The 12003-nt window shown below is 52.2% G+C and overlaps 1 protein-coding gene across 2 annotated transcripts in view; it reads right to left on the reverse strand.

Annotated features, from left to right (window-relative positions):
* Window positions 1-12003, reverse strand: part of PMM2 (phosphomannomutase 2) — a 31314-nt gene that overhangs the window by 2490 nt on the left and 16821 nt on the right. The window contains exons 5-7 of one of the 2 annotated variants that reach the window (XM_045460611.1): window positions 10623-10722; window positions 10409-10516; window positions 9201-9316 (exon numbers count right to left, since the gene is read on the reverse strand). In XM_045460611.1, the coding sequence (XP_045316567.1) occupies window positions 9201-9316; window positions 10409-10516; window positions 10623-10722 (324 nt within the window). The remainder of the gene's footprint in view (window positions 1-9200; window positions 9317-10408; window positions 10517-10622; window positions 10723-12003) is intronic. The other variant, XM_045460610.1, reaches the window with a different exon arrangement.

Genomic DNA, 12003 nt, shown 5'->3' on the forward strand with positions numbered 1-12003 from the left:
GCCAGGCAGAAGCGTCACGTGAGGAGGCCTTGGGGCCACGTTAGGGACTGTCCTTGCCCCGTGCCGACGGGGGGACCTGCTGGGGTCTTGCGCCCGCCTTGCAAGCCCGGGTGCTGTTAAGGGGCTCTGGATCACTCAGACGGCTGACCTCACAGCAGCATGTGCTACCCCAGCAAGTCCACGCGAGACCGGTTGGTGGAATTCTTAGCATTCAAGTCAGTCCCGTTCTCCTCAGGACCAGCACGGTAGGGAAAGACCAGCATGAAGAAGCTGACAAAATACAGACTCGGGCGCCATCCAGAAAAACCAAGTATCTATCTGGGACACACTCGCTCTCTTGTCGCTCACTCACGTGAGAGGAGTCCTGTTCACACGTGAGCCCAGCAAGCCTGGGGAGCACCTACACCTGTCGCCTTCGCAGCTGGGGCCGGGAGGGGACAGGAGACGGAGCCTGTAGCACAGAGAAGAGAGGGGAGGGAAGGGAGCCGGGGTGACAAGGGAGGCCCCCATGAGCACCGGCCTGAAGGAAGGGAGGGGACGAGCCGTGTCTGGGAAGGCGGCTCCGTGGCCTGTGGCCCAGCTGGGGGTGGAGGTGAGGACTCGGGATTTTCTGTGAAGCCACCCGGAAAGCGGCAACCTGGGGCCACGATCGGGTCACCTTCCAGATTCTCCTGCCAGAGAACAGATGGGAGAGGAGGGCGCAGAAGAGGAAGCACGGCAGGTGGGAGGCCACACAGCCAGGGCTCGCGGGCGGACGCCACTGCCTGGGGGAGCGGCTGCTGGAGCCTGGAGGGTTTGCTGTTGCCACGTCTGTCCCTCTCCAGAGACCACATCCACGCGGGGCAGTACGTGCACTTGACAGATGGCTAATTTGGCGAGACTCTCCAGGGTCCCTGCCGGTGGGGGAGGGAGAGGTCTGTGGAGTGGAAGGACGGGCCCTGCTGCTGTGTAAGTAGCCCGATGGGACCAGGTCCAGAGTCACAACACCACGGGAGGGTGCCGGCCCTCCCCACTACCTCGGCTCAGCGAAGCCGGCAGGAGCGTCCATGCGCCAACACCAAGCTCCGGACTGCAATTCCTCTCCTGCAGGGGACCTGGCGGCCTCTTCTGTGACTCGAGGTATGGGGGGGTGGGGGGGGGTCCTCCCTGGGGGCAGCACAGAGCTTGCAAACCCGTCAGAGGGAGGTCAGGAGAAGCAGAAGTGAAACGCTGAGCTAGTGTGCTAGAATTGCTAGAATTCTTCTAGGATCAGGCTCAGGGCATCTGGGTGGCTCAGTGGGTTTAGAGACCAACTTCAGCTCAGGTCACAATCTCATGATTCGTGAGTTGGAGCCCCACGTCTGGCTCTGCAGTGACAGTGTGGAGCCACTTGGGATTTTCTCTCTGCCCCCACCCCCCCCCCCCCCCCATGGACACGTTCTTCTCAAAGTAAACAGAAAAACTTAAATAGAAATAGGCTCCAGAGGAGTGGAAACCCCAAGCGGGGATCCATACTGGCACTACAGGTCACCATGTTCCTGCTGAGGAGGCCCAGCCTCTCCCGGGGCTCCAGAACCAGACCAGTTTCTGAAAGAAGACAAAGGAACAAAGCAGGAAGGGATGATACAAGATAGTGTCACCTGACAGCCCGAAAGAGAGGCCACAGCTGAGTGCAAACAGCCCATTAGTATTTAAATCCCTCCAGGGCCAAGGCTGGAGGATGATACAGAAAAGCAGAAGGCAGTGCCTGCCCCATTCCATCCAAGTCTGGTCTCCAAGCCACCCAGGCCCATTTCTGCACATGCCGTGGACCGTCGTGGTGAACCCCGATTATCCTGACGTTGCAGCTGAAGAAGGGAACAGATCAAGAACGTCCAAGGCCATGGGCCCAACTCTGTAGGAAGCGGGGTGGGGCCGGCTGGGCCTCCCTGGGGTCTCTGCTGTGAAGGCCCATCGGTGGCGGCGACAGAGCGGACCCTGCTGCCCATCAGTTTAACAAGCATGGATCGGATTTCTGGGTTCCCTGGGTACAGAGGCCAACGCGACAAAGGCTCTGCTCTAAGAGACCTGGGGCGGCAGCGCTCCCTGGCTGGGGTGACCGTCGCTGAGGGAGCTTCATCAATGCCTCCAGGGCCACTGGGCCACAGCACGGGAAGCCAGACGGATGCGAGTGCACGCTACGTGACCGGTAGGAGGCTGCTTTCTCATGGGGTGAGGATTAGAGGGGATAGAAACAGTCACAGCGGTCAGATATATTTGAAAAAACATGTGCCCTTAGATAACTGTACTCATGTTTCCTACAAGAGTTAACAGTTATGCTTAAAAGGAGGAAAAAAAAAAAAGCCTGGCCCTGTGGTCACGATGTTTTGAAAACAGGGGATTCTCATGTACTTCCAGGTTGTGATCCAGCGGGGTAGAATCTGGTGACTAACCACAGCCTGGGGTGTAGGGGAAAGTGGGCTCGCTGTCCTGCCCATGCCCCCAGGGTGACCCTCAGGGTCTTCGGGTCCACCCCCTCACCCACAAAATGGGGCTGAGACTTGTGTGACAGGGCTGGGCACAGAAGGGCATGCGGGAGACTCGGCCTTTACAGACATCAGTGACTGTATTGGGGGACACACTTGAGGGGCCTGGAACCTTGTCCCCCTCAACAGAAGAGCCAGTGCAGGGGCTGCTGCTCCTTCAGGGCTCATCCAACCAGGGGCTATGTCCCCAAGGGCAACAGGACCACAGATTCTGGTGTCCAGAAGGCAGGCAGGTGAGCAGGGACCCCAACAAATGCAGTTGTGGTGCCCCCGCCCAATGTCCTGCTTCCTGTCCTCCCATAGGAAAGCTGGTGCCACCTCTGTATCTGGGTAGAGAACCCATAACCCGGTCCACCTTCCTTCATCAGACTTCAGGGAGCAGCGGTTTTCCTGGGGCCCCTCTGGGCGCGAGGGACTCCCCTCCCCATGCTAACTCACGCCTGCCTGAGACCTGGGTCTCAGATCTCACACTGAAACTCCAGAGCAGTAAGGCAGGTCTATGCACAGGACACATCCTGTGCCTTCACCAGCCCTCTGGCATCTGGAGAGCACTGGAGATGCCAGGCATGGAGAGGACGCCCAGGCCACGGCCAAAGTCCACGGTCATGGCAATCCCTTCTGAAGCATGATCGGGAACTCGAGGTTCGCTGGTTCACAGGCGTCACCCACCCTGCAGGCCCCCATCTCTTCGAGCAACCTCATGCCAGGTGAGCGCTTGGTTGGCTGCCTCCCCTGCTGGGAGAGACTCAGTCGGGCTGCCTTTCCTGTGCCGGCCCTGGGGTAGCCACCCTCCCCTCGAGGACCTCCCTTTCCTCTCACTGCGTCAGAGGAACCACATCCCATGGGGCTGATGGGCACGGTGGCTCATGGACACCCAGAGACGTGTGTGGTCACTGTGCGGGCAGCAGGGGCCAGATTTGGGCCTTTTGGGTTTCAAAGCCCCGCTGCCTCGTCCCACCGCACTGCTGGGGGCTTCTTTTAAGCTTAGAGGCACATTTTCCTTTTTAACGTCTGTGGAAAATAAGAGTGTTGCACGATTTAATAGCATTTTGGAGGCGATGTGGGAGGGTGACGAGAGAGGCTTTTGGAAGCCACTAAGCTGCTGACCCTGTGCCCGTCCCTGTCAGACTGCCCAGGGACTGGAGGAGATAACATCCAAGTGCCCGGCTCAGTGTCTGACACTGAGAAAGTGCTTTAGAAAGTAAAGATTTGTTTTTATCCTTTTCTCAGTTTGGTGTTTTAAAGCTTTATTTTTCAACAGCCCATTCACGTAGTTCAAAATTTAAAACCAGCTCACTGTCACAGTGGTAAGATCTCTCTCATCCCTGTTCCCACCCCTCAAGAGGTCCGTAATCTGCGTTTTTGGGTGGCTTTTGACATTCCCTTGATGCACTCACAAGCAAGTGTGGAGACATTATTACCCCCTTGAGACAAAAGTGTCAGGTTACTTGAACTGTTTTATACTTTACTGGGCTCAGCTGAGAAAAAATCCCAGCGGTGGGTCTGCATCCGCTATTTCCACAGCTGTAGGGCATTCTGCTGTGTGGACGGACCACCGTGTACTTGTGGTCAGTCCCCTCCTGCAGATGGGCAGGGTTCTTCCCCATCCTGCCGCTGTGTGTTTGCCCTTCCCACGTACAGGTGGGTACAGACGACTCCATCACCTGCGTGGATCTGCCCAGCTATAAAGCCGTCAAGTGTTAGAATGTTTTCGTGCTCCAGCTGCCCCGAAGCCAGGAAGTGATAAGCCAGCACGAGCTGTCTCCCTGGGAGTTCGGAAAGGCTGGGTGGGGCTCAGCAGCACAGCCCCCTGAGGAAGCCTCACAGAGGGCTGTGGGGTAGGTCTCTCTGGGCCCTGGCCATCCCGTTCCCTGCAGCAGACCATGGTATGCCAGGTTGCACTCGGAGCTGAGTTTTAATAGACCCTGGTTTTTGGGGCTGATGGGCAGGAGGGAGGGCTCCCCAGGACTGTCAAGATTTGGACAAGCAAAGGCTGACGTCGCATTTCCTCCCCTGCTCTCTCGGGGTGCTCCAAGCAGGGCAGGTGGGGAGGGGGGCTTCGTGTGACACCAGATCCCATCAGATGGTGGTGGCTGCTAGGCAGGCCTGTGGGGCTTGGCAGGGGAACAGCACCTGACCCCAGAGCTGTCGGTAAAAAGCCGTTTCCCTAGAAGCCAGCAAAAACATTTGCCTGGATGCAGAGAAAGAAAGCAGCTTTCCAAATGTCTGTCACGAGACACAGAATAGGAGAAGAAATTGAGAGCTAGTATTTGGATTGTTCTGTGCCTAAAGTTCCAAGAGCTGATGTGCTGTGTTGAAAGGTTTAGATGGCCGAACTGCTAATGCCCATTTCCAGGGAACCAGTGACTGCGTCAGAGGGCAGACAATGGAGCAAGAACGTGCCCACGGCGATGGCTATGTAGGCCACCACGGCCCCAGTGCCTGTGCTGAGGAAAGGGCAAATGAACTATGTCTCCCTGGTAGAAGGTCACACAGCCCCTGAAAACTCCACTTCAAGGAACATTCATGGACGCGGGGAAATAAAATATGTACCGAGAACAAAAGCAGAAAATTGAACCATGAGCATGCAGACTCCAGCTCTGGGATCACGTTCTTGCAAAGAGGAAAGATGGGTCGGCTGTGGTCACAGGTGACTTAGATTTTCTTCCTCGGACTTTTTCTTCATTTTAAAAAAACTTTTTTTTTTTTTAATGTTTTTTATTTTTTATTTTTGAGAGAGAGAGAGAGAGAGAGATACAGAATCAAAGCAGGCTCTAAGCTGTCAGCACAGAGTCTGACATGGGGCTCGAGCTCACAGACTGCGACCTGAGCCAAAGTCAGAAGCTCAACTGACTGAGCCACCCAAACACCCCTAATTATTACTTTTTTTTTTAAATGTTCATTCACTTTTGAGAGAGAGAGAGAGAACATGAGTGTGGGAGGGGCAGAAAGAGAGAGGGAGACACAGAATCTGAAGCAGGCTCCAGCCTCGGAGCTGTCAGCACAGAGCCCGACATGGGGTTCAGACAGACAAACCGCGAGTTCATGACCTGTGCCCAAGTCAGACAGTTAACCGACTGAGCCACCCAGGCGCCCACCCTATCTATCTAATCTACCTACCTTTCCTTCTTCTTTCCTTCCTCCCTCCCTTTCTCTCTCTCTTCCTTTTCTTTCTTCTTTTTCTAGTTTATTCATTTATTTTGGGAGAGAGAAACAGCATGTGAGCAAGGAGGGGAGGGGCAGAGAGAGGGAGAAAGAGAATCCTAAACAGGTTCCTTGCTGTCAGCGAGAAGCCCTATGAGGGGCTTGATCCCACAAACCGTGAGATCACAACCCAAGCCTAAATCAAGGGTCAGACTCAACCCACTGAGCTTCCCAGGTGTTCCCTCACACTTTTTCTAATGCTCTACAATAACGATATATTAATTAAGAAGCGAGGGCACAAAAACAGATGCTCAGATCAATGGAACAGAATAGAGAACCCAGAAATGGACCCACAAACGTTATGGCCAACTAATCTTTGACAAAGCAGGAAAGAATATCCAATGGCATAAAGACAGTCTCTTCAGCAAATGGTGCTGGGAAAACTGGACAGCGACATGCAGAAGAATGAACCTGGACCACTTTCTTACACCAGACACAAAAATAAACTCAAAATGTATGAAAAGACCTAAATGCAAGACAGGAAGTCATCAAAATCCTCGAGGAGAAAGCAGGCAAAAACCTCTTTGACCTTGGCCGCAGCAACTTCTTACTCAACACGTCTCCAGAGGCAAGGGAAACAAAAGCAAAAGTGAACTACTGGGACCTCATCAAAATAAGAACTTCTGCACGGTGAAGGAAATAGTCAGCAAAACTAAAAGGCAACCGACAGAATGGGAGAAGATATTTGCAAATGACATATCAGATAAAGGGTTAGTATACAAAATCTATAAAGAACTTATCAAACTCAACACCCACAAAACAAATAATCCAGTGAAGAAATGGGCAAAAGACGTGAATAGACATTTCTCCAAAGAAGACATCCAGATGGCCAACTGACACATGAAAAAATACTCCACATCACTCATCACCCGGGAAATACAAATCAAAAACCACAATGAGATCACCTTACACCTGTCAGAATGGCTAACATCAACAACTCAGGCAACAACAGATGTTGGCGAGGACGCAGAGAAAGAGGATCTCTTTTGCATTGCTGGTGGGAACGCAAGCTGGTGCAGCCGCTCTGGAAAACAGCGTGGAGGTTCCTGAAAACATTAAAAACAGAACTACCCTATGACCCAGCAATTGTGCTACTAGGTATTTATCCAAGGGATACAGGTGTGCTGTTTCAAAGGGGCACATGCCCCCCATGTTTATAGCAGCACTTTCAACAATAGCCAAAATATGGGAAGAGCCCGAATGTCCATCAATGGATGAATGGATAAAGAAGATGTGTGTGTGTGTGTGTGTATAATGGAGTATGACTCGGCAATCAAAAAGAATGAAATCTTGCCATTTGCCACTATGTGGATGGAACTGGAGGGTATTATGCTAAGCGAAATTAGAGAAAGACAAATATATGACTTCACTCATATGAAGAATTTAAGATACAAAACAGATGAGCATAAAAGGAAGGAAGCAAAAATAATGTAACAGGGAAGGGGACAAAACATAAGAGCCTCTTAAATAAAGAGAACAAACAGTTGCTGGAGGGGCTGTGGGAGGGGGGATGGGCTAAATGGGTAAAGGGCACTAAGGAATCTACTCCTGAAATCACTTTTGAACTATATGATAACTTGGGTGTAAATTTAAAAAAGAACTGGGGGGGAGGGGGGGGAAACCTCTGTAAATAGTATCCACCTTTAAAAAGTAGATGAGGGGCGCCTGGGTGGCGCAGTCGGTTAAGCGTCCGACTTCAGCCAGGTCACGATCTCACGGTCCGTGAGTTCGAGCCCCGCGTCGGGCTCTGGGCTGATGGCTCGGAGCCTGGAGCCTGTTTCCGATTCTGTGTCTCCCTCTCTCTCTGCCCCTTCCCCGTTCATGCTCTGTCTCTCTCTGTCCCAAAAATAAATAAACGTTGAAAAAAAAAAAAAATTAAAAAAAAAAATAAATAAAAATAAAAAAATAAATAAAAAGTAGATGAGATTAAAAACCAAGCAAGCACAACTGAGGCGTGGTAGCACAGCAGCTCAACAGGACAGAAAATGAACGGTTCCCCGAAGAAGGCACGCTCCCGGTTATCTCAAGACCTGGGTTCCATTCAGCAAAGTCCCGATGCCTCGGATGGCCACTCCCACAGCACAAGCATCACTGCTAAGAAGAACCTGTCCGAACGGCTCTCTTCCCGGCGCGCACGGAGTGGCACCGAGCTCCACAGCTGCAGAGGCCCCCCGCCCCCCGAGATCCTGCGTGCAGTTGCGCGAGCCTGCTTTTTCCGAACACGTTGAAGTCAGAGACTTTTTTCCAAAGCCTGCATCCAAAGCACGTCACCAAAAGGAGAAGTCGTGAGCCACGTCTCTCTGTCCCTAAGAACCGGGCTAGAGGGCACAGCTGCCGACCAGCAGCACCACGTGGTTTGGGACCAGGAGAGCATCTTGCACAACCTGCACCCTGACGGAGGGGCAGCTCGTTGGACCGGAAAGCCCACAGGCCTAAACAGCAGGAGGTTTGTTCTGGTGCCACTGGCTCGGTCGTTAGCTGTGTGACACTCTGAGTCCCACTTTTATCATCTAGAAAGATGGACGCGAGACTGTGCTGCCCAGAATCACGCTGGAAAACTGTATGTGGGGGCCTTGCTGAAAAGGCAGGTAGGTCCATCCCAGAAAAACCTCAGCAGAGCAGGGAGTGTTCTGGACCTGGGGCCACAGGGATAAAACCTCCACATATGCAGCATCTGTGAGGCGCTGGCTGGGTGCAGGATGGCCACAGAGCCCGAAACAGGACCTCTGATATCAGGCAAGGGGACTCCTATAACCGGGCGGCACAGGGACGCAGACGGGGGTTGGGCACAGAGCAGGAGAGGGGTTGAAAGGGAGGCATCCAGAGAGGGGGCTGGGGAGTGAATGGCCGGTGCTGAGCCTTCTCTTGGGCCTCTACACCTCTCTGACCTCCTCGAGGCCCACCTGTCCTGCTGCCACGGTGGCTCTGGGGAAACCCTCCTCGGTGCTGCTCCTGCTGGTGGTGGCCTTTGACTGCTCTCGGTCCTGATTTAGATTCAGTCCGGACCCGAGATTTCCCAGAGCCCCGGGTGACTCCCCGAAACCTCTGTGATGCCCAGCTCTAAACCATCCCTGGCGCTATTTCTTGAATTTCAGACGCATGAGAGTCCCTGTCTTCCTACCATTTAGGATTCCTGCCCCCAACTCATAATGCATGTCCCTGGCAGGAAAATGCAGTGGAAAAATGACAAAACCCGGGGCTTTGAAATGCACAAACGATTGGACAGCGGCTCTGGGGCAGGTGTTCTGGAAGGCATGTGAAACGAGCAGTACTGAACTCAAAACCACTCAATTTCCGCCTGCATTGAGGTGTCCCGTGTCCGAGCACAAAGGGGAGGGCGGTTAATCACACCTCTCACATAGGACAGAAGTCGTACCGAGTGTGAGCTGGGTCAGTGCGGAAGGCGGAGGAGAGAAAAAAGCCTGTTTGTGCATTTCCCCTTTTCCAGCCAAAACCGAACAGTCGAACTCCAAAAAACACTTCGGTACTTACGGGCATGGTTTTGTCTCCGAAGAAATAGATGGTCTTATAGCCGTCTTTTTCCACATGTCCCAGGCAGTACCTCTTGTCCCATCCATCAGGAAAGACGTCAATGCTGATCTGGCCTCCTGTAGGGCCAGAAACACAAAAGCTAAAGGTAGAAAGGAGGCTAAGGGCCCGGCCCTGGAAAGAACGTGCTGTTTACTCAGCAGCAACTGGACGGCCAAGGTTGATTTTTACTACCCTTGTTTGCTACTTAGGGACAGGTTCTAGATCATGCGACATGTTGTTTTCCCAACATGCTTTCACCTAAAATCTACAAGCGAGACACGCTGCCAGCTCAGAATGAGGCACGCATCTGTGTTCAAGTGCTTCGCCAAGCGTGTGGGTCTGAATGAAGCAAGCTGGCGAAAGAACTGGTAACAGCTGCATTGAGCTGGGCCCGCCTCGAGCTTTAACAGTCGCTCGTTCTCGGTGGACAGTGCCCAGAAGCAGACGGCGTGTAGATCATCTTGCAGGAGAAAGGAAAAGCACGTGGAAGGGGATTGCAGGCAGTGTTGAGGGCAATGAAAGCCCCGTCAGACCTTTGTCAGGGAGACGAACAGCTCACACCTCAAGGATATTTAAAAAACCTACCCCTTCATCTATCAGACATAATCCCTCCGCAATTCCAGTTTTCCAAAAGCTGTACCCCTACAAGAGGTGGTAAAATGAGGGGGCTTTAAGTAATGACTCACGAGTGCCAGCAAATCGTTTCCTTAGAGCCTCTGACGGGCGTATCCTACCAAAAACCAAGGCGAAGACACCAGCGCCACAGGCAGAATGCTGTATCAGACACCAGAAACGCTAGCACGCCAGTTTGCCCGTGTAGATAAAACCTGTGTGAGCTCAGACAAGTCCCCTTTCCTTCTAGGTCCTGGGTTTCTTGATTTGTAAAACCAACCCTACTGATCGCCAAGGTTTCCTGATACTCAAATATTATTATATTCCAGAATCTTCCCAGCCTCGCTCTATTTCGGGCCAAGGGGAAGGGTCCGGCCGGGTGAGAATTCATAACCAAACCCAGCAGCCTGGGCAAGCCGCCGTGAGGGCTGATCACACAGGAGCGGTTTTCTCCTTGTCGAAGGACGGCTCCCGAAATCCTCCCACCTGCCTTCAAACTGGGCACAGTCTAATTTTAAGAGCACGCTGGCCCACGGCAATCCCATGGGAAACATTACCCGCTCCTGAAGCCCGTCCGCATGCACAATACCTATGGAGAACGTGATGCCTTTTCCTGCAAACTCCTTCCGCAGATCTGCTACGAACTTCTGTCTTATGTTTTCTTTCTGAGAAAAACAGAGATACCGATTATCGTAGTGCAGTTTAGAAGGCACCCTTTAGCCGCTGGCCACGTGGCTGCACATCAGTCCAGGCGGGGTCAGGGGGACTCACCTTATCGAGTTCGTGAAACTCCATGCGTTCTTCTTGGCTGCAGCTTCTTCCAATGGGGGACACGTTTAACATCCCGTTTCGGAACTCAATGAAAGTGCCTCTAGAGAAGACAGGGCCAGACATACGTTATACTTGGGCAATGTTATAGATGGATGAACGGGTGAGGAATTCTAGAAGGCAGAGGCTGGTGTGATCAACATTTCACAGGCTGTGCTTAGCCACATGGCAGGGCCACCAAGCCCAGAGGTGTGGCCAATCCCAGCTGAGATTAGATTTCAAAGATGGAGAATGTCACCATCGTTGGAAATATTTTATCCTGAGTATATGTTAAAATGACTATGTTCTAGATACACTGAGTTAAAACATGATTAAAATTAATTTCACTTGTTCCTTTTTTTTTTTTAAAGTGGCTACAGAAAACTTAAAATTGCACATGTGACTCATGTGATTTCTGCTGGACAGTGAATTTCACCGTCAATAAAGAGCTATGAAAATGATTACCATCTCTCAAGTCCCCCAAGGAGTCTGGAAATTCATGTATCAGATACCTTTGCTACCGACCCGTTGAACCCACTGATCTGACCAAGCAAACCTATGGGAAAGGCTCTGAGAACTGCCCAGTGAGCCTCAGTGATCGCTAAGGAAACACGGGTCACCCGTGGCCAACTGCTAGTAAATGGTTGTTTAGTAACTTTAGTTACTTTGAATAAAGATGTTTAAAAAACCCCATTTCCCCCCCACCATGTTTCCAATTTCCATCTCAAGACAGTTTCTTAGAAAATCAAATACCCATGAGCTTTTATATTCTTAGGATGGAATTTAAGTGTTCTGTGACAAACTGTGCACTCTGAAATGACTTCCAGTTCTAAACACTGACGCCTGTGAACCTCTGACACCTTCTCCCCGGACCCTTTCCATTTTCTGTGCACAGCCCTGATCTCGAGGAACAGGCCACCTGTAAATCCCGGGGACACATGCCCAGTGTTGAGCGGAGGGCTGTTTCAAGGCCAGTGCTGCCTCCTGAGACCCTTTGTGACTCAGGGTGCCTCTCAGAGCCTCACAAAGGGGCTGAGGCAGTCCTTGTGGGTACCTCTAAGGGGTCCTGAGAAAATCAGATGGCCCAGGTTTTGTAAGCTGGGAAGCAATGAATACTCATCGCATAAAGTCACTGTGGCAAAATCTCATCACTGCATCCTTTCCCTGGCTGTGCTCAAACTGCACAGGAGGCAAATGACATAACCACACTCGTGCATCTAAGATGCTTCCTCCAGCAGCCCCCCGCCCCTCCCCCGCCACACATCCTGGAGCTGGTACAGACCAGCCTTGTGGCTGTACCAGCTACATGTACCCTGGTGATCGTTCCCAGGGGTGACCCTAGAGC

Source organism: Leopardus geoffroyi, chromosome E3 (genome assembly GCF_018350155.1).
Source record: "Leopardus geoffroyi isolate Oge1 chromosome E3, O.geoffroyi_Oge1_pat1.0, whole genome shotgun sequence".
NCBI lineage: Eukaryota > Metazoa > Chordata > Mammalia > Carnivora > Felidae > Leopardus > Leopardus geoffroyi.